This window comes from Anser cygnoides, chromosome 3 (genome assembly GCF_040182565.1).
Source record: "Anser cygnoides isolate HZ-2024a breed goose chromosome 3, Taihu_goose_T2T_genome, whole genome shotgun sequence".
In the NCBI taxonomy this organism is placed as follows: domain Eukaryota; kingdom Metazoa; phylum Chordata; class Aves; order Anseriformes; family Anatidae; genus Anser; species Anser cygnoides.
This window is the reverse complement of record NC_089875.1, coordinates 18,556,799-18,579,752: the sequence shown is the minus strand read 5'-3', so window position 1 is coordinate 18,579,752 and position 22,954 is coordinate 18,556,799. Positions and strand designations below refer to the sequence as shown.

Sequence of the window (22,954 nt, the reverse complement as noted above, 5' to 3'; positions counted from 1 at the left end):
CTATGATTCTGTGACGCCTGGGTGCCAGCCAAGGCCAGGGGACACAGGCAGCAGCTGTGATGCCCCCGTGGATGTGAACTTGGATGGAAACACAGAGGAGAGGCAATGCCCATCGGACTAAGCCACCGCACAGAGAGGTGGAAGGGACACGGGACAGAGTCGTGCCTGATGTGGCCATCACCTACACTGTAAGACCCTGTTGGGCTGGACAGAGCAGAATGCCCCAGCAGGAATTACCCAAAGACAACACACAAGTAGTTGGCACGGCCAGCAGCAAAGCTACAAGCATTCATGAGTGATAGGACTGACAATGCCCCTGCAAGCTGGAGAACTAAAAGTCACAGGAGAATATGGGGAGAAGAGAAAGAAAAAGGGCAAGGGTGGAGCCGCTGAATCTCCTGCTCCAGGCTGGAATCACTGAAGGCTGCCTGCTTCCTTGCAAGGCAAGTGCACGGGCCAGGAACTGCCAAGCACAAGTGTCTACAAGGAAGGAACAAAGGAAGGAAGGAAGAAAGAAAGGAAGGAAGAGGCTGGAAATGTTCCTTTTCATTAAAAATGAAACCGAGACTCTTTGACAATGGGATGACTCCAGCAGCTGGGCTTTTAAGGACATTCTAGAAATTACAAAGCTCCTGATAAAATCGTAGGAGTTGGCAAGGCCCTATTTCCCCTGAACAATTATAATTTCTTTGCCTGTGGGTATCTCTGTGTTGAAATGCCTATGAAGTTCCTGCTATGTCATTGAATTTGCAGTCATTTCTTTTTGGTTCCTTCTTCAGCCCTGCCAGAGTGCAGGCATTCCTGAAAATCAACTAACCACACTCACATGCTTTACAGCCTGAAGACCTTAAAGTAAATGAGCCTTGAAGAGTAATTGTATCATTACAGGCACCAAATTATCCTGAATTATGCAGCGTTTAGTGGACACTTTTAGTGGATTGGTCTGGGGAAAAGCATTATCTAATTGAATGTTAAAATGTTAAAGAAGAGTTAAAGTGACACTGTGTGATGGAAAGCAATGGAAAGCACTCCTTCCAGGAGGTCAGCTGAAACGTGAGAAAAAAAATCACTTCCCCAAATGACACAGCAATGCTAGCAAAAACTCGCACTGTTTTCAACCTTATTAGCAAAAAATATGACCTTGCTCATAGAAACCTGTGTGTAGAAAGGACTGCTTTGTAGTAGGAGCTATGTCTCTGCTGGGAGAAGGAATGAGAGGTCAGGCACAGCATCTTGTGATATCAGTAACACATTTTCCACTTGGACACAGTTTGGGTCCCATCCCAGAAAAAAGAGGCACCTGTGGGAGATGACAATCTTTTTTTTTCTTTTTTTTTTCTCCTTTTTCACATTCATAGATTTATCTAGCTCTTACATAGCACTCTTTCTAAGGTACCCATTTGGCTGAGGCTCTTACATTAAAAGTGCAGGGCTCTGTGCCTTTTCCTCCTGAAGCCCATGGACAGTTTTTTTCAGAGAACTGCAAGAACTAGCTAGAAAACATCTCAGTGGCATTATCATGAACCCACACAAAAGAAAAGCAGCAGCAATAGAACTAATGGATGAAACACAGCTATTCCAAAGCGTGGTACGTGTTCGGCAGTCACCAGAGGTGGATGCCCAGCAGTCACTGATCATCTCTGTGTGCATTTCTGCACGTTTTACAAATGGCATTCATTATTATCATCTCTGTTCTTTACAAGTAGAAATTAACCTGAAATGGAGCATTAATTAAGAGATTAATGTAGAAGGTGAGCAGTTTGCTCAAGACCACACAGAAAATGAGTGAGAAATGAAGGATGGGAAATAGGTGTTGCACTGTCCATACCATCACATGGCAATGGCTTCTTACCAACACCTTGACATTCAACAGGTGCTGGAAAACAAAATATTTGGAGGCCCTGCTCCCGAAACTCTTGTGTTTGTTCATGGACAAGAACTTGGGAGAAGGTAGGAAGAGAGCAGAGGAAAGCCTGTTTAGAACCTCACCTGAACTTCATGATGATTTTCAGTTTCCTTGTTGCAAAATTGGGGAATTAGCAGTGAGAGTGATGGACGGGGCAGTGGGAGAAGAAGGAACTTTTTTTTTCTGACTAAGAAATCCCCATGCAGCAATGTCACAAAGGCAGCACATGAAGAGACTGGCATTCCCTGGAGGCAAAGGTGAGCAGCACATGGCTCAGGCATGATGGACTGTGTTCCAGCATCGTGAGACGAAATGCCCCTGCTACTCACAGAGGCATTTCACCCCGGAGCAGAGACTCCAGGCACCCCCAGCTTGAGGAAACACGGGGGCCGGAAGGCTTCTCAGCGCTCACCCATCACGTCACACCACGGCCCTGCATGTGCCTGCTGGGGAGCACTGGAACACAACCCAGCAGGATGTCGCTTTTCCACTGACTCACCCCACAGGTTTGGGCAACTCACTTCTTCCTCCTTCCTAACTTCCCACACGGGCGAAACACCAAGCACCAGGGCTCACTCCACGTACTGACTGAAGCAGAAGTCTGGGGGAGGCAGGTAGAGGGAGGGAAGCACAGTGACAGTCTGACTGAGGAATGCATGATTGCACCCTGCGAGGCTGCAGGCATTTCCTGACCCAGGGATGCTGCCAGCTGAGCTCCCATGGCACAGTCCTAGTGCTGAGCACAGACACCAGCCTCGCCACGGCCATGAGACACGGAGATGAGGGGTAATGGAGGAGGCAGCCACAGAAACCTGCCTGGGTGCAGCGCAAGTTTGCTTCTGGCTTGCTGCCTGCCACTCAGCAGTTAAACACAGGTGTCCACTGCTGTTAACACTGAGCAGTAAGTGGACATTTTTTCCATCGGAAAGAATCTCAAGAATTTCCCAGTTCTCTTTTTATTCCTTTTTCCTCATGCCTCTTCCTAAGGAGGCAATTACAGGTGCGACAGCACTCATGACATAACCCTTGGGTGTTATCTCAAAATCAGCCCCCCGCACACCCTCCTGAGGACACAGCCAGCCTTTAAACTGAAGCCTTCCTCCCTTTCCACATCCCCAGCTGGTTCTTGATGATTTCTGCTTCATTCCCTGACTTGCAAACCCATACTCCCAAATGCAGGCAGCAGACACCTCCTGGACACAATTACACTCCCCCCCCCTCCCCCCCCCCCCCCCCCCCCCAAGCAGCAGAAGCAGCAGGTCATTTCCTATGGCACTTAAGCCTGTTATTTTTTTTACCCAAGAGAAACTAGTCCTGACATACTCTGATACATCCTAGGAAACACAGGGCAGACCCTGCGCCCCCTGCCAGCACCATGCACTATGGGGAAATCGTTGTCAGGTAGCAAAGGTAGCCCAGTGGTCCCACATACACCTGCACAAACACAGGGTGCTGAGATGTTCCTACATGCACCAGTGTGTCCCTGTATGTGCAGTCATTACCACTTTAACTACCCTTGTTCTTCTAGGACTTGGTTGGAAAGCACAAGCACATCTCCAGCCCTCCTGCTTATACCCACGCCTGAATGCCTCTCTCCCTCTCGGAGTGATGGTGATGCTTCCCAGGGACAGCAGCAGTGCCTGGGAACAGCAGGCATCAGCCCCTCTGTTGGGTGTTCTAAAAATATTAATGCATCATTGTTCTGGGAGTTTCCATGAAAAAAAAAAAAAGAAGAAAAAAAAAGAAAATCAACAACAGCAACAACAAAAAGCAATGAACCCTCAGCTGCAGGGTTGTCCTCTCTGGACACCTCTGCTTGTGGGCTGGAGGAATTTTGGTGGCATGCCCAGTGGAAGAAAGCAGAAGGGTTTGAGTTCTGCCTGGGAGAAGACAAGCCTCTATGCTGGAAACCTTTGGTACAAACTTCAAAAATTGCCCCTTTTCCTCCTAGATGCATATGGATATCTCCCCTCAGCACCCTGACCGCTCCATCTGCGCCCACAGGGAACCCAGGAGCATCCCTCCCATCCCAAGGGAGGGATGAGGAGAGGAGGTGAAGGGGAAGGGGAGGGGACATGTTTTTAATGAAAGAATGAGGTCAAACCGCAGGTGAGGCACTACCACTTCACAAGGGGAAAAATAGATAATGACATTAGTCAGCACCCAGCACACGACCTGTGGCATTCGCCCTCCTCAGCCTGCGGAGGTTACAAGCAGCCTTCTGTCCACGTCCTCATTGTCCTCCTCCTCTGCCACCACTGCCTCCCTCCACTCCTGCTGGTTTATGATATAGGCTTATGACAAAACAACTTATTAAAGGAATTATGCAACTGAGCTCCTAACCCTTTGCGTGCTGGATTTTTCCAAAGCCTTACGCTTACCAGGTACTTGTGCTCGAGACACCAGCTACTTGTCACAAGCCCTGCATTATTTTTTTTCCTAATCAGGTCTCAGCTCCTTAATTGCTTGCATGCTTTGTTGAGAAAGCTCAGTCAGCTGGGCGGAAAGGTAATCCAGGAAAAGTACTACCTGCATGCCCCATTACAGGGGCTGGCACTACCTTTGCAATTGAACTCTGCCTACCACCTTGGTACCAGCGTCTCAGGAGGACACTGGGGGGCAGGACATCTTTATGCTTCTCTGTGTAGACTGGCGTCCCAGCCATGTGCCCTGTGAGATGCCCTTCTGAGATGCCTTTGGGCACTGGGGTCTAAAAGCCATCGGCGTAGCATCTTCTTGCTGAGATGGCTGCACTGCTCATGTACAGCACACAGGCACACTGTGATGTGCAACAGACCTCACCAGGTTCCCTCACTAACACAGAGGGACAGGCTTGCCAGCACCGGGGACTGATGCCTGAATTTGGTCTGAGGAGATGAGTGGCATCCTGAAAACATGAAGGGATGACACAAGCCCTGAATACAGGCACATGTAAGTTCATGCAAGGCACGTTGGCCTCTTGGTAGGTGAATGGGGCAAGGCAGAGGGTGCCCCAGAACCAGGTTCAAGGTCTGGGCGTTGCTTAACTTTCAAGAGGCCTGATCTGTTGGTGCTTCTCTGAATGGAAGAGCTGTTCCTTTAAGGTTTCCTTTCACTTTCTCTTGACCACACTGCTACTGTTTACTTCCCTATGTGGGTACCACCTGAAGTGGTAGGTAGGTAGTGGTAGGTAGGTAGGTAGTGGAGGGTAGGCTTGCACCCACCCTGCAGTGAGGACATCCTTTTGGCATCATCTACAGGGAAAAAAAAAGTGATAATGTACCACAGCCCACTGGATCATCCCACCCAGCCTCAAATCTTCTGGGAAACAACATCCATGGTACTAGCCAGCAGGCTTCTCCAAGCATTTCCACACACTGGTACTGCGGTGTATAAACCATATATCTCTGTATAATTAGGAGTGTACGGGGCAGTGACTCAGACATTCCAGTCAGCTTTTTTTTCTCATCGTTGGTGTGTGAACTGTAACTTTAGTCATTTTTTCCAATTACTTTGGACTTTAAAAACAGTAATTAGCAAAGCCAGCTTGTTATCAGCTCCTGTCAGTAACCCATCCTCACGCTGGTCCTTCACTCTGTTTTGGTCACAGACAAAACTTTGGCAGTTGTTTTTCATGGCTGGCATTTGTCTGGAGACTGGGGCAGCTAAGCAAGGAAAGTAAGCCCTAAACCTGCAAGCACTTCCACACATCCTCATTTTAAACACTCAATCATTTCCATTGAAGTAGCTCCAGACTGGGTCTTTACAAAGCACAGCAAACATCAGGCAGGACATGACATAAAACCTCAGAGGCAGCATTTTCTCACTTCTCTTTCTAGTTACGGCTAGGCAGGCATCAACTCAGACAAATTGAAAAGACCATCGTCACTGATGATACTTCTCCTGCTGTGCTTTTACAGTGTCTTTCCCTGCTCAGAGAACATTTCACTACACGTACATCACCACTTAGCTGCAGCTGACTGGAGAGTGAGTGGCAGTCTGTTACTTACCACCTCTCACGGGTCTTTATCCTACAAAATGGTTCAAAGGGTGCTACAAAACCTGCATTTAGTGAGGAAACAGGGGAGACTGCTGTTTCCTCTGCCACACTGGTGGTCCCCTTATTTCCTTCCCTGTTGGGACGTCTGCTACTGCTGGTTGCGAGATCCCAGCAAAGGAGGAGGTTAAAAGATCAATCACAGAAAGACTCTGATCTAGCCAACTTGCACAGATGAGCCATCACCAACAGCATCTAGACTGGAACACAAGAGCAGAAAAATGCCCAGGAGAAATACTTCAGTTGGCAACATTTTAGTATGAGGAATTAGAGTGGAAAGAACAAATCTTCCTGAATAATTCAGGCAAAGAACTCCTGGCAAGTAGATTGTATTTGTCCGTCATTTGTTTTGCTGTATGCAGAAAGACAATGGCGTGGTCAAGGGCCCATCTACTGCCCACATATGTGGAAGCATGGGAGCAGCCAGAATCAGGCACTCCAGTTGTGCCAATGCCAAAAGATGGGGAGTACATTTTATCTTCATAGTCTAACTGCTCCTGTCGGCTCAGGTAGGATGAGCCTCATGAAGTTCAAGGGTCTGTGAACCTCCCTAGCTACATTTGGGTTCAGACAGTTCAGAAAACGCACCCGAGTTCACAAACCCTTATATTTTCTTATGCTTCAGACTGATTTCTCCCAGAGGGAGACTGATGCTGCTTAAACCACACATTTTTGAGGCTGAAGGAAGGTCCATGTTATGTGACCACACCTGGAGAAAGTTCTCGTGCTTCAGGGACCATCTTAAGCACGTGCCCAGCATTCAGCATGAGGTTAAATCTCACTGAAGTCGATGGGATCTACTGCAGATGTGGGTATGAGTGTGCCCAAATGGGACATGGCTATGGGGCAGAAGGGCTTCCAGAAGCTAGGCCAGCATGAGAAGCATGCCAATGGCATAAGCCTGCAGATACTGTCCCTGCAGTTTCTCCTTCTACCCCCTCCATCTTCATTCCACATTCATACCCTATTCATTCATTTGCGGTATTTTCACCGTTTCATCTTATTTCACAAACACTATGCTGTTTGTTTTTTTTTTTAATTATTATTTTTTTTCGTGGTGATTGAAGAACATGAAGTTCATGGGGTTTGGCCTACCTCAGCCAACTGTGCTCATGCTGAAGGGATGGCTGTGGGTGGACAGACATCCTTACACTATAGAAACAGAGGCATCAACACATGAAGACACCAACCCAACAAGAGAAGAGCACAGAGAAAATTAGGGTTGAGGTTCAGCTAGCCTAGCTTCAGTTACTCAAGAGCTGGGCATGCAAACTACCTGGTTATCTACATCTTCTCTTACGATATAGCCAGAGGACCTCCATAAAGTCATTCTTTCCAGTTAGGCTATTAAAATTAATCACCTTCTGGTGGTGTTTATCTCCTTCTGCGGAGCACAGGAAGAGATGAAACAATTATCTCAGGCTAGATGACCAGGTATTAATTAAGATGAAGGCAACTCTGCATGACTAGCCCAGTGCCAGGGTGTGAGGTGGTGTTAGTGCTTACAGCTGGGAGCTTTTCACTTGCTTTCAGAGCAAAACTCAGTCAAATACAGCATCTCTCCAGAGAACAGTAGCTCTGGATATTTTTTCTTACCAAGTTTTCTCAAAACCTACTGCTATTTCACCCAACCTTCCATGTAGACAAGTGTCTAAGTTTTGTTGGAAAAGAAAGGTATGAAAAGTCTCTATAAAGCACTGAGTGCTCACTTCAGTTAAATATTATACTTCACAGGAGCTGTGGCCAAAAATATTATACAGAGGTCAGTAATAGCTACAGAGGTTTAGCTGTTAGATGAAGCAAGGCAGAGATTGCAGCAGAACCCCCTTACTCCAGCAGCAGCAGACGCTACCAGAAGAAACTAGGGAGGACACTCTCAGCTCACTACAAAGGGTTTTCCCACTTGGGGCTGTTTGCAGGTGGTGAATGGTTCCACCACTGCAGCCTGCACAGCCATCTGACCTCAGCCAGCTCACCTCTACCCCACACAACGCAGAGAGGTGACCGTCCCTGTCCCCAGGTAGGCACTGTTTGAAAGGGAGCCAGTCCTCACCCCCAAAGGCAGCACCCAAAGCAGCAGACCCGACAGCCACAGCTCTGGCAGCCACCCCAATGGAAAAGAGTTGTCAAACATAGCTCAGGAAGGCTCATGCCTGACAAATATTAGTTGAGCTGATTGCAACCTGCCTGGCTCAGGTTGCTGAATGCAGGCAACCTGTAGGGAAGATTTTAAAATACTTGAAATTCATCCACCCTGTTTTCCTTCATGAGCACAGCTTGTATCCATCCTCACTTTAGAGGATGTAGAGCCAAAAGCATCAGCCAGTGGGAGCCTGGAGGATCCAGGGCTGTGGCTGTGTGAGAAATACCTTGCCACCGAGCTCGCTGACCACAGAGTAAAGAAGGAAGTGTTGAAAATAAAAGCGAGGCTGCTGTGACATTTTCGTGCTTGGCTTCTGACATCCTCTCCCTCTCATACACTTGACTTGCTTGCTTATTTTTATCAGATGAAGCTGATGGTTGCTGCTACGGTAACAGTGTGTGGTTACAGAGCTGGCAGCAAACAAGTGCTCAGTGCATGTTTCCTTTGTGGCTTCCCTCCCTGCTCTGTGCTTCCACCCCTCAACTCTCTCAGAATAGCGTATTTGACGCTGCTGTGCCTCACTTGTAACTGCTGCCTGCTGTGATGGCCAGTGGATTTATCAGTCCTGTCCCACCACAGTCATTTCTGTTAATGATATTTCACTAGCAAGGGTTATGGCTCATCGTACTTGAAGAAATAAATGTTCAGACTTTCTCTCAGGCTACTTCCCAGCTGGTCTGTCCTCAGTTTTGGCACTCAAACTGCACCAGGCCATTACAAACCACCACCCCAAGCCTTCAGCTCACACCACAGCATTACAAACCACAGCCTTGCACGCATCTTCCTCCAACTGGGCTTCCCCCAACAAGCACCAGGAGCCGCGAAAGGGCAACTGAGGCACAGGGTACATCCCAGCTACACATCCAACCCTTCAGACATGTGCAGTGCCACCAAGGACCTTGAGTAGCACCTAACAGCTGCACACAGTGTTCTTTCTCTTCTGACGTTTCTTTTCACCAGCTCTGCTCATCAGCAGGTTGAAACTGTGCTACCACCAGCCCAAGGCATTTTCTAAGCGAAGTGACACAGTTTGCAGGTTTCTCTGAGCTCAGTTCCCCCCTTTGGTGTCAGGCCTGAAACTTCTTTCCTCCTTCTACTACAAACACCACTCAGAAGCTTTCATTTTTGTTTTGGCCACCTCATGCATACTTCAGCAGAGCAATCTAGAGATGCTTTTACACATAGCAGGCATGCCTGTCAGCTATGGGGGAATCATAGAATATCCCGAGTTGGAAGGGACCCATAAGGATCATTGAGTCCAACTCCTAGTCCAACTCCTGGCACCACACAGGTCTACTCAAAAATTCAGACCATGAATACCAGATTGGTATTAAACTGTGGTGCTTCCACTGGGCCCAAGACCAGCTCTTTGCTTTCCTGACAGCATTTCTTTCCTGTCCAGTCAAACACAAGCAAAAAGACATCATTTATTTAAATCATTAACATTCAGAGTTGTTCTTCTCAAGCAAGGATTTAGGGCACAGTGATTGCTCTCATTTTACATGGAGATGTTTGATTTCCAGGACCAGAGCTCAGAGCACTTGCATTAAAGCAGTGACGCTGATTCTCCTCTCGCTCAGAGGCAAGGAGGAGTGTGGTTACACCAGAGCAGGACCTGGGCCTACACTGCACTGCTCCCCACGTGTTGTAGTGATAGTGAATTATCTTCGCTTTCCAGCACAACAATAACTTTGCCTAGCTGCACCCAAATGCAGGCACAGGTAGATGCCAAAAGTTCTTCTACTCAGTGTATTTCAATAACTAGGTGCTCCAGTGAAGCCAAACAGAAGTGGACACACACCAAAACCAACAAACCAAATATCTGGGAGAGGCAACAGACTGAACTAAGCAGGGCAGCAGTGCAGAACTCACTGTGTCACCATCTGCAATTACAGGGCAAAGCTGTGAATAGAACAAATGTCTGAACTGTAAATGACAACCAAGGGTACTGCTTTTGGGGGCCAGGGGAGGAGGGGAAGAACATAGAAGAAACCTCGCTCTATATGCAAATAAGGGTCCTAATACCCTAAAAGCTTAATTGTGGGTGGTAACTCGGGGTCACCCATTCAGCAGCAAATTCATTTTCATTTGGTGATACAAGTTCCAGTTTGACCATCACAGCTGGAGCCAAGGACCATGGAAGAGCTCCCCTTTACACCATCACCTCCAGCCAAGGCAGACCCCCCACAAAAGTGGCCCAAGCAGACAGTGTACATAAGTTGGCTGAGGTACTAAAAGCACACATTGCAAGGCATCTTCACACTTGATGCTCAGTGGAGGTAAGAATATACACAGGGAACATGTGCAGGTACTGTATTACTATTAGCAGTAAGAAGAACAGGTGAGAATAACCTCACCTCTCCACAATTTCATGCGGTCAGCTAAGGGGTTAGATATGGATTATAGATAAAACTATACAGATTAGATATGAATTTAAGATTATAAATTTATAAAGACAAAATTTAATTCCAGGACAATGCAAATTGAACACTGATTTGCTGCAGCCATTCACACAGCAACAACCAACTATAGAAACATGGAAGGCAAAGACACTGCCCCTCACTCTCCAAGTTGATTCAGGCTCACATGCTGTTAGGTGAGCCAGATGTGTGAAACACAAGTGCCCCCATGTTCAAAGGACAGCCTCAACCTGATAGATATGAGTACTTTAGGATATTTGCATTAGCCTTGCAAGTCAGCACCCCTCATACCCGAAACACAAGCACTGGTCATTACTTGGAAAGTTGGCTATCCAAACCCACCCCAGCAGTAAGAGCAAAGCCAGTATGTTTGGAAAGCATTTTCAAACTTTATTTACAACTGTCACAGTGACAAAAATGTAGTTTGAAAAAAATGCTAGCTTCTCCCTGAGGCTCAAAAAAGAATTACAGAAATATAGAATGTATATCATACAACAGGAGGATTTTTACTGGAGTGCTTTGTTCTTTAGATGCATTCAACAACAAATAGAAATATACACAATACTTCCAAAAAAGGATGCAGACAGAACTACACAAGTCTTTAGGGCAGACAGCAGGTTTGAAGTCCAAGGATTGCCATCTCATTGCTGCAACATGGTATTATCTTTGAAATACAGCTTTTGACTTAGTGGTACAGCCTGAGACCAACAGAGTAACACTTAGAAATAGGACAACTGGCTGGTATACAGGTGTACGAGCTCATTCCATTAAGACAGCAAGACTAGAACAAGTGTTACAAATACAACAGCTGAAACAATTGTCAGAGAAAGTGGCATCATTATGTCATGACCATTCGGTGATGAACCTTCCACCCAGACAGTCAAGGAGAACGCATAATCAGACCTGCATCACTAGGTTTGAGACCAGCTGCAGTGTAGGAACACTGAATTTGTCCTGCTTTGTGCTAACTCATCTCCAAACTCCTATCTATCTGAAAGAGTGATGCAGAGCTGATAAGTTATTGCCATTATGTTTAAACACAAAGACTGAAACAATCCTGTCAACATTTTTAAAGTAGTTCCCAACCCCCACCAGCACTTAACTACTTATGAGGTATTAAAAATACAAATACACATGTTCAAATAGATTTTAAAAATGAAACCTGTTATAAGCAAAGGGGGGTGGCATTGGGATTATTATTAAAGTTTGGTTAAGGCCTTGACATTTCTTTTCCTCTTCTGTGACTCCAGATTTGGTTTAGGTAGTAACTGTTCTCATCCTATTCCAAGAGCAACTGGCTCCCTGAGCTGATCCACAAAGCCACAAAAGCATCACTTTCCAGGAAAACAGTGGGTTACCCTGTTTGGCAGCAGAACTGCCTCCTCCCCAGAGACAGGATATTCTTCCTTGGAGCAGGATATGGTAAATAAGGACAACCACAGACTTTGCAAACCAATCTGCACTTCATTAAACACCTACAAATGTTTCACCCATGCCACAAAGCAGACATCCTATCTCAGGACACTCAGGCTAATACTCTTTAAACAGCAGCCCTCGCCCTTCCACCCTAGATCTGGTATCTAACCTTTGGGTTACCTCCAGTTCTGGCAGCACTCCCCCCTCTGCAGGTTCCTACAGGAGCAGCCAAACCCGCCCTGTACTGCCAGGGTATGAAGAGGCCCTGCAATTCAAAGCTGTAGGAGATCCCCCGACCCAGCCCTCACAAGCCCATGATGCAGCAAGTAGGAGATATGAAACCCTACAGCCTCAGACACCAAGGCAAGCGGGTGTAATCCCCACCCTGTAGCTTTGGGCATAGAAACAAGACAAGACCAACAGCAGCAGCCTTGGCAAATAGGAGAGAAAAATCCAAGGTGTTCAAATCTACATGAGCTCATGCTGCAAACAGAACGTGTCTTTACATTGGATTTGCACTACCTCATGCTAACCACCTGCAAGATAAACTAGATCCTTGCAGCAGCAGAGATGACAAGCAGCAGCCTAACATCACCCTGCAAATACAGCTGTTCAGCACCGAAAGGTCTAAAGGCAAACTGAGGGGGAAAAACCAGCTTTAGGAAAGTGACTGGTACAGGCTCGAGAGCAAAAAGCCCACTACTCCTATGGATGTATGACTCCAACATGACTCTAGGAGGTGCTGAACTGGAGAGAGCTACACGCCCCTCAGCAGTAGAGCATTTAGCGATGCTTCGCTATGGACACCCTTCTACCTTCAGACACACAAAATGGAAGCTTTAAGAAAGGCGGATCTGAGAGATGACTCCTCTGTTCTCAGGCTTTTGGTCAGAGGCAGCTCACAGCTGAGCACTGCTGTGCTTACTTTCCCTCCACACTCCATCCCCATGCTCCCCCCTCCAGCATCCCTTGTGTGGTCACCCTCCACCACGTGCTCGGAATTTCACTGCTGTCTCCACCTTGGAAAAATACAGATAATGATCTCAAGAACAGCAAACATTTCTCTGCGACACTTCCTTCCTCAGAAGGTCTGCTGACACTGAGGGCTTCAGTTCTCAATACAGAGAATACAAAAAACTAAGATCTTGCAGGTGCAAAGTTGAACTTGTCTTTTTTTTTTTCCTTTAAAAAGCCTTTCGAAAAAGTGTGGCTCTTCCTTTAGAAGGGTGCAGTCCCTTGCCTTTCCCTAGAAGCCATTTATTGCTCCTTGTTGTCCTTCTTTGCATCTTCACAGTTTTCTTCTTCCTCCTCCTCTTCGTCCTCCTCCTGCACAAGGAACTCTTCTGGCGGCCATCTTAGCTCACCGCTCTCCACATCGCCCTCTGTTGGCTCCACCACGATTGAGGGCAGGCGGTCCTTCAGCTTGCAGTAACAGTCGAAGTCAGAGGGATCAGGGAAAATCTGAAAGAGCCAAGAAATAGTCTGTGAGAGGAGCTGCTGTGAAGCAGCCTGAGACAAAAACAACTCTCAAGAAACTTGGTCTTCAGGGTGGATTAGTGTCTGGACACAAAGTAAACAACTAAGTGATGAGAAGAACTACTCAACTTCCTACAACATCTGATTGCTTGAAGCAAGCACTGCCCAAAGGCCTTCTTCCAAGGCACACGTTTACTTGGATAGAGCTCACCAAACAGGCCCCTGCTCTTCTGGTTATTCATCCAGAAAGCCTCAACCCCTCCACCACAGCTTTTGCATGAGAGCTCCTGATTTTGCAAACTGAGATATCTCAATCTGCAAATCTGAGATCTCATTTCCTGCTGCTGGCCAAACTACACACAAGAACAGACTTGTGGCTCCAGGCACTGCCATCAGAAGGGGAGGGAGACATGGAGCAGCACAGCACTGTAGGAGTCCTGACCCTTGCCACATGGGCCTGTGCCTGGCACAACTCCTGGGCAATAGCACCAGCCTGAAGAAGTTTGGCTGCATTTTGGATCATTTTGGCAATGTTCTGCATGCTTCAGCTGCCGTACATAAGTATCGTTCTGCTGAATTTCACTTATTTTGTGGAAGGGTTGGAGACTGGACCAAGGGTTGGAAACTGGACCATATTCCTTATGGCAGTGGGTATCTGTGGCATGGCCAGGAATTATGTACTCCAGTTCAAAGAATAAGGACCTCCTTGTCTCCAGCCCCTTCAGGTACACAGTAACACCTTAAGCCTTCCCTCCCACCCATAGCTTGCCAGGGTAAACATGCTCATGGCCAGCAGCAGCACCAGGGCCCACACTCACTAGTAGTACTGCTGGACTACAGGCTTTGATCCCACCAAAAACTGAAGCAGATACGGGTACAGGAAAGTCTGCCACTGCAGTGGAGCGCTAACAGCAGGTTTGTGTGACTAAATGGCAGTGTGAACAGAAAAAAGATGCCCTCCTAGACCAACAGTTACCAAGCCATACCTCACACAGAAAACTGCTGGGTGAGGACAGCTGCAAAAGCAGGTTCCCTGTCCAGAAGCCTTAAGCATTAACCATAAGGCACCAGGCTCCTCACGCCAACCATACAGGTACCCACCACCTTAGGAAAGCCTGACCCAAATTTCAAACTGGAACAACACCCAATCAACTTATTCTTCAGCCTAGCAGCTATTAACCACACCATTACCTCATTAATATTCAATCTTCTAGTATTTAGCCATATTTCTCCCTGAAATCCAAATCTTTGTGTGAACCAGGTTATGAACTTGAAAAGGCCAGACTGCTACTTGATACAAAGTCAGGCAAAGTAACTTCAGGACCAGATACTCAGGAAAACGACTCCGTGCACACAGCCACTTTGTCCTGGGGACAGTGGTAGAGGAGTCCAGTTCCCACTACAGCACCCACCATTCACGTGCTTTCCACATGCACAAGAGCAAGTGAGGTGTTTTGAACACAGACACATTAATATGGGTGTTGCAGCATGAGTTACTTGCTATTAATCACTCCCAGCATAAGTGAGACCGTAACTGTTTATTGGAGCTTTGTGGCTTCTACTTGGCCAAAGACAGTTTCAGACACCCAGTACATTACTGGAAATACAGTTGATGGCTCTTAAGCATCAAGTTATCTAAACTCAGGACAGGAAAAAAAAATACTCTTGACATTACATTGTTTAGAAGGTTGCAATGGAAAAAGAAGTGTGGTTCATGAGGTTATATAAGCTGATAATGTCCACTAAAATAGCCTCCTGTGCAAGAAAAATAGCAGTATAATAATTAAACTAACCTTTGACTGGTATCATTTTAAGCATATTATTTTCAAATAAATTGCTCCAATTTGACCTAGCCTGCCAAATTTTTTTTCCAGAAACTAAGTAGTAGTCATTTCCTTAAAAAACAAACAGCACTGAGATGTGGTGTGCAGCTTTTTTTTTTTTAAATAAAAAACCAGCACAATCTTATCTCAAACAGTTGCAGGACAGGCCAAACCTAAGAAGGTCAAGATTTTTTCCACTAAGTCATGTCTTTTAATCACAGAAGCAGCATGAAGTGAGATGTTGCAACTGCATTTTCAAGGGGTGTGGACAGTCAATGGAAAAATTATACAAAGGCAGATTTCCTAGCATATGACAAGCAGGACAGCACTGCAGGCCAAGTACAAGGACTGAAGGGAAGTGGTTTTCAGATTAAGACTGTTTGCACATTCAGGGAAATGGTATGGAAAAGTCTCCTAGGTCAGCCCCAAATTAAGCAGAGCTGCCAGGCTGTTTTTATGAAGATCAGCAAGCATCATCTTTCTGTTGTCCCACACCAGCAGGGCCACGCTGCATTTGTTGCTCCCATATGCAGAATCTGGTCGTACTCCAGTTTTAGACAATGGGAAGAAAAAAAATCTCTGAAAAAAACTTGCAGTGAGTTCCCCCTCTCAGTGAGGATGCAGCAGGCTCAGATCTGACCTGCTAGCTCTGAACCCTTTTACACAACAGCCAGGACAGCTTGCCTAACAAAACCTGTCTGCAAGCTTCTCTCTGCTTGCTCACTCACCTGAGGGGAAGACTTTTCATCTCCCCATCACCCAGAGAGTGCAGCAGTGATGGCTTAGCTTCTCCCCCACATTTACCAGAGGGAGCTGCCTTGCACACAGCTGTAACAGATGCCTACTGCTGACTTGTATTACTTGATAGGGGACAAATGACAGCCACCAACTGGTTGTTTGGGAAGGCTGGCTAAAAGCAAGTGCAGATGTAATTCAGTGGTATTAGTCAGGTATATACCTGATAAGGTACTGCAACTGCTTCCGTATATCCCCAGTTCTGTGGCAGTGTCCCAGATTGTGGCCTGTAGCAAGAGTCTTCTTATAGATATAAGTAATAAGCACATGTGTATGCTGTTCAGTGTAGCTTCTTGCTTGCAGCAAGACTGGTCTTCACAAGCCTCTCCAGATTATGTTTTGGGAACTGCTGTCTTTCAGGATGGAAAGGGTAGTGAAAGCAGTATTTAAAATGAAAGCTTGAAATGATTTTCTGAAGATCATATTTGCTTTGTTTCAGATGATCTAACTCTGCTACCCTTGAATGAAGTCTTGGCAACAAGAACGGAAAGTTCCCTTTGCCCTGGGGAGGCTCATACCCTCTCTAAGCATTCACAGGGAAAAACACCAAAAGCAGGAGAGATGTCAGACAATTAAGAAGATTAGTTCAGAGCTACCATAATCCAAGTGACACTCGTAGATTCGAATGTATGCTTCATACCAATACAAAGAGTTAAAATGCTTGCCTCCCTACCCATACAGGCTGAAAACTGTTTCAGCTTCAGGGAGACTAAGGTAAGATCTTTCAAAATTAAGTTACCATTTTGGTGGAAAGCTTTACCTCATTGTGGTATTACTAACATAAGACATGAAGGTCTGCACTGAAAAGCATATCACTTCAGGTACAGGTTATGCCCTGATGTACACATACCACTCCTTTGAATATTAAAAGGTAAGTTTTGTGCCTCTTTAGCAGCATCAAGTCAAAATTCTGATTTCTAATGTTAAGTTATTGAAATAAAACTCTGCTGCCATTAAGAAGCACAGCAAGCTCATTCCAGGAAATATTTAAATCATCTCAGTGTGCTTTTTGGAGAAATTTTCCAGTTACAAGAAGTAATGCTGCTAAGTTTCACTCACACAGTAGTCATGACTTGAAACCAAGCTCCATCTAGTATGCACACAGTGTGACTCAGGTTTATGAGCTATGACAACTCCCTAGTCACAAACACATTGCCCTGTCTTTGGGGACAGTGGCAGGGAAACTTCATGCATCATAATTTTCCAAAGTAATGAGACATCAAGGAGGGAGGAAAAAACATGCACTAGGATGTTATGATTAGCTATTTGTCCTCAGTTTGAATTTCAGCAGAACGTTCTTTTACAGAGAGTAGATCTGAACATAATAGTTAGGGCTCTGCTCATTCCGTATCTTGCTCATGCCTTCAGTTAAAGTCCAAGACCTGGAATAAACATTAATTCATCCTAAAATAATTAAGCCTGTGGATTTTGTCTAGTAACTGCATCAAATGTGCAACGTACAGTGGAAGATCAAGTTATCCTAAGCTCAGTTGTCATTATCAAATTCTGCAGCCCAGTCTGAAGACCTCCTGACAGCGGCAAGCACCAGCTCTAACACAGGCCTTCCCCAGGGGAAGCCAAGGCTACACAGATAAGGAGCACCTTACAAGCTAACAAGAGGAATCTTATCTTCCATCCTTTTCTGCTAGACCCCAGGTTGGTCCCTTCATGATGCAGGCTTTTGCATCCAGATCCACTGTACTACTGCTTTCCATCTCCCTAGTTTAGCTGGGAAGCTAGGTGTACATCTCTGTTCTCTGCACTGATGCAGCTCAAGTCCCTCATCACTGAGCACCACAGCTCCTGAGAAAGTCAGTGCTTCAGGGGCTGGTGAAGAGGTTGCATTCACTAACACCAATTTTCCCCAACAAGACAGAAACCCCAAGCTTTTGCCATGGACACTGGATGAAGTAGTAAGCCTATTTACCTAGATTCAGTCAGTCTGACGCAATTTGCAGCTAACTGTGGCTGTGATTAACCTAGACAGATCCCAGCATGATGTGACCATGACTTAAAGAGCTCAAGCTCCCCATGACAACCAAACCCCAGCTGATTGCATTAGGCAAGCTCAGATTCCACATGCCAGTCCCTTAAAAGGGAGCCTGAGGCCCCACAGGATCAGCTAGCTGGGCTGCAAAGTATCATGCTTAGCTTAGGACACATCATTTGTGTAAAACACTTTGGGCAAAGCGTTCTCAGTTGTGCTCAGAACCAGTTCCACTTTCAAGAAACAAGGTGGGATTTAGGTGAAGGTACTGTTTTAACAACAGTTCAGTGAAATGATTAAGCCAGCCTTAATTTCAGTAGCAGCATCCACGCTGCTGCAAAATAGTGTTACAGGACGAGCAGGCATAGTGCTGATGAGGCTTTTCAGAGAACAGGCATACCTGTTGCTAGTACAACAGTGATACAGTACAGTTCTACTACAGTACATTAGCTCCAACTGGCATGGAAAAGGCCCAGCCCTTCAGAGATTGCCAGGCAGGAAGGCAAAAAAGCCCTCTGTAGGTACATCTGTTTGTAGCAGGGGCATCTTGAGCCATCAGCTGCATTTCAATGAGTTGGTTTGGTTTTTTTGTTTAGCAGTCCCTTGGGAATTATGGGATATCTATTAAAGATCCAGAAATAGCTCCTCACTGCAGGCACAAGACCCAGCATGACATCATCTCCTCATCTGCATCTTCTATTCTGTTTATGCCTCCCTGTGCTCTGAGACTCATGCCCAGATTTCACCATTCACATCTACCATCTTCAGAGGGCCCAGAGAGCAACTTTGTCTTGCAAATACAGGAATAAAAACTGCTCTATATTGAAAGGTTTTGAAGTTAGCACATCAGCTTGCAAGCATCTTGCACATTAACTGGAAAAAGGTAACTATGCCAAGAAAGCATTTTGCAAGTGAAACTGCATACAAATTACTAGGTCTGTATGGGCAACTCAGTTATCACAGGTATGAGGCTTCTGCAGTTTGGGTTTTCAGATCATTGCTTAAAGAGCAGCAATGGTCAGCCCACAGAACAGCACGAAGTTTTACTGGGGGGTGCATACCTTCAGGTGATGTCTAGACAAATAGACACTTCAGACTATGAACAGAGGCAAGGAATGGAAGAGGCAGAAGGAAAAAGCAAACAAGTCAAGCTCCCTCAGAAAAATAACTAAGGAGACAGCCAGGAGCCCTGAAGTTCAGTGAACTCCACAGGACGGAAGAACCAGATTGCTGGAGTTTATAGTCTGGAGGCTGTTGTTTCCTCAGTTTACTTCCAGGTCTTTGCTTGGAAAACAAAAATACTTTAAAACAGCATGGTCTGCAAGTCACGTCTGTCTCCAGCAAATACTGACTTGCTTTACAATTCTAGCAAAGCTTCTGTGCCACCTCTTCTGATCCAAATAATCTCATGTCCACATGTGGTGGTAGCAGCAGCACCCATGCTCACTGCAAGCACCCTAAAGACCAGTCCTCAGGCAGACCCTGCTCTGCACAGCCCGAAGGGCAACATTTTGAACCTCAGTTTGATGTATTTACTTTACTGCACAGATGACATGTTCTACTACTAGAACAAGAAACACTGTGGAAACTAACAGCTTGCCTCTCCCAGTCTGGATCTACTTTTTTTTGGTTTCTAATAGAGAACGGCTATCACACATTGTGAGTGCCCAGCTCTGCAGATGAGTGAAAGAAGATGTTGCAGCTTAGACCAATCCTCAGTGCAGGAGCGGTCATGCTCTATTAGCCCTGTCTGGTTTTAAGTTATTACACTACAGCCCTCAGACTAGCATATAATTTTCCATGTACCAAATGCTCTCCATCAGCAGGATTAAGCAAGGAGTGACAAACCCTGAGACAGAACGGAGTTCACAGTACCATTTACATTTGATTTATCTTTGCTATTCTAACTTCAATTTTCAACTGTTGAAGGATGCTTCCAACCAGCTCACTTTGCACTGTGACATTTTCAGTCTAGCAGTCAGAAGAGGAAGGCCGCAGCCATTTCTTCAATCCTCTTTACACTAACCTGATTTAGAGGCAGAACCCTCAGCCACAGCCCACACACTGCCAGTGCCTTATCAGCATCTGCCCTCTATATCTCTGCCCTTTCTTCCATCAGTCTGGCTTACAACAAAGCAGAGCACTACCAGGTATTTACCAGCTCTTGCAGGCATTTGGAAAGAGCCATCTATAACTAGACTACTTCAGAGAAGGAATACAAGATGCATAAGCCCTGCATAGATATGAGTTATCAGCATATATGACTCAAAACGCTCTCAGGTTCAGATGATCCACTCAAAACCAAAGAGGCCCGTCTCCTACTTCATCCAAACAGACTAATCAAGGTCATTAGCACTAGGGGAAAACCTCACTGAAGCAACTGTTAGAACAAGCCAGGCACCCAGACTGACTCTCATTGGAAAATTTGGATAATAGAAACATTTCATATGACTTGGTTAGACTTCTTCACATGGTGACCCACTAAGACAGCGGTTTGAACATCTGGCATAGACCAGCCCGATTGCTTCAGGTTTAGCAGCCATTCTCATTACCACACACTCCCTCTGTAGTGGAGGAAGGCAAGGTCATACGCTTTCCACTAACTCAAGCACTAAAGCAGAACAGCTATTTCCCCACACAGGCAAAAAAAATAACTTGCACTATTCAGACACAGAATTCTGACAAAAAAGCAACACATGCTCTTTTTTCCCCTCTGCACCTTTGGTTTCTACCGGAGGCCTGAGCTATGGCCCAAAGTTCAGCTGATTTCATGCTCCGGTGCACTGCTATAGGCTTGCAGCTCATTTCTCAGGCATAAATATGCAAGCGTACAGCAGCACACCTCCTTAGACTGCACACTTAGAGCAACTGCCTCTGTGCAGGCTGTGTCACAACTGCAAAGGAAGAACTCTGTACCGGGATTCCTGTCACCAAACGACCTGCTACAAGATAAGGCCACAGAAAGGTACCTCAGACCAAACCCGCTGTCTGTCCCAAGCGATTCCCTAGGGGATTGCTGCCGAAGCAGCGAATGAAGCACCCACCTGGTACGACAGGCCGTCCTTGCGGGGGCTTAGCCCAATCTCGTCCATAGCTGGGGTGTTCATCATCACTTCAGTCATTTCAGCTGATCTCAGATAATCGGGGCTGGAAACAAAAGACAGCGTTCACATGACCTGAGGATGTCAGAAGAGCTAAGCGAGGTTTAAGTAACGTCAGAAAAATAAAGAAGGCAGAAGAGGCCGTCAGCAATCTATTTCTGGTCCCTTCCTTCCTGTATGGCCGTGTTTTCCCCCCCACACTGCCAACGCCTGTGGAAGGGGATGGAAAAACCACCGTACCTAGCGAACCAGGTGCTCCACCTCCTGCGCCCTGCCAGCAACGCTCCCCATTCCTCCCCAGCAGCACGGCTCAACAATACTTAGAGAGGTTTTAACAGCAGCAAGGCAGCTTTTTAACTCCGCTTCCTCCAGCTCTGTCCCCAGGGGGGCACAGTGAGCAAGTACAAGCATTGGTTTGAGGGGGTTTTTTGTTCCCTTTTTGAAGCTCCGCTCCGGGTCACGCCGGGGCCGCTTGGCCCGCACCCCCGCGGGCCGCCGGGCGCAGCCGTGCCACACCGCGGCCGCCAGCGGGCCCTGCACCCCTCCGGGGATCCGGGGATGGAAATATCACGATAAAAACATCACGCCACGCTGCCACATCGCCAGCCAGCGGCGGCAGGTGAGCGACGCTCCGCATCCCCCCCCCCCCACCCCAGCAGCCGCCCCCTGGGAAGCTCGCACTCACCAGGGCAGGGGGCAGAGCACAGACATGAAGCCCCAGCGGAGGCCGCCCTCGGGGTGGTGACGGTGGCTCCGCAGCAGCCCGGCAGCCCCGCGCGGCTCCGCGCCCCGCGGCCGCCCCGGCCCTTACATAGCCCCGGGGCGGGGCCCGGCCCGCGGCCGCCCCCCGCGTGACGCCGCCATTTCATGAATGGCCTCGGCGGAAAGCCGGGGGGGGCCGGGGGGCTGCGTGGCCGCACCGCTGCTTCTCGGTCTCGCGAGTGCGTGGAGGGGCCGCAGCACGGCACCCACCCGGGCACGGCCCGCCCGCGGTTGTTCGAGGCTCCTGTGTAAAATCTGTAAAATAAATGCGGCAGTGGGCATCCAGCCCTGCTCCTCAAACCACCTGCTGTGTGCGGTACCTTTAACCGGAGAAAAAAAGAAAAAAAGAAAGTCAGAATGAAGAAGCTCCAGGAGGCCAAGCTATATTTAGCAAGGCAATAAGAATCGATAGCAGCAAGGAGGAGGCGACAGATGCAGCAAATCCATTTACTGCCCGGGAACGCATGAGTACTGCAGGCAGCAGGAGGTGAAACTCTGCCACAGGGCCGCCGGAAGATGCTCAGTGGTCTGAGGGCCTGCATCCACTCCATTTTTTCCTTGTGTGAGCAGTATCTTGCCATAAGCTGTCAGGTCAAGTGTAATTCAGGGAATGTCTTCGTTTAACCTGTTGTTTCATGCTGATGCACCAGCAAAATGGATAACCAAGCACATAACCGTATTTGCTTCTGGTAGCTAACATGCTGCACCTCCAAACGCAGAGCATGCACGTGCGCTGTGCACTGGATATGTGCATCATTTGCCCAGCGTGTACAAACTATCAGGTGCAAGTTCAGTTTCTGCTGGGCAGCTTTACTCTCACTTCCACTCTGCCAGCCCCCAGACTGTATACAAACGCACACATACATACGTGCGTGTGTTTCCTCAGACCGGATATTTTAATCTTCTTAGATTCATATTATATAATGGTAGCATATGTGGGTGTTTTACATCAGGCTTCAGCAAGCATCTTCTTTGTGCCAGATTAAAATGAATCACAAGAAGCTGATCTAGCCCCTGCAGATGCATGGAAAATTGGGTGGGTGCAGACGAATCCGCTGTGAAGGGCTGCCAGTAACCTCTCACAGGTCC

At 47.0% G+C, this 22,954-nt stretch overlaps 1 protein-coding gene across 1 annotated transcript; it reads right to left on the bottom strand.

The window, feature by feature from the left end:
* Window positions 1-10,874: 10,874 nt before the first annotated feature.
* LBH (LBH regulator of WNT signaling pathway) lies at window positions 10,875-21,948 on the bottom strand. Its single transcript, XM_048078484.2, has 3 exons — window positions 21,789-21,948; window positions 21,047-21,149; window positions 10,875-13,382 (listed from the first exon to the last, which is right to left on the bottom strand). The coding sequence occupies exons 1-3, from the start codon at window positions 21,812-21,814 to the stop codon at window positions 13,179-13,181; spliced, it is 333 nt and encodes a 110-aa protein (XP_047934441.1). The 5' UTR covers window positions 21,815-21,948; the 3' UTR covers window positions 10,875-13,178.
* Between the last annotated feature and the right edge of the window lie 1,006 nt (window positions 21,949-22,954).

Excerpts from the sequence above, each read along its gene's own strand:
- LBH (XM_048078484.2), bottom strand. The coding sequence starts at position 21,814 with ATGTCTGTGCTCTGCCCCCTGCCCTG. Across the intron at positions 21,150-21,788 it reads GTGCTCTGCCCCCTGCCCTG|CCCCGATTATCTGAGATCAG; the intron begins GTGAGTGCGAGC and ends TTTTGTTTCCAG. Across the intron at positions 13,383-21,046 it reads AGGACGGCCTGTCGTACCAG|ATTTTCCCTGATCCCTCTGA; the intron begins GTGGGTGCTTCA and ends TGGCTCTTTCAG.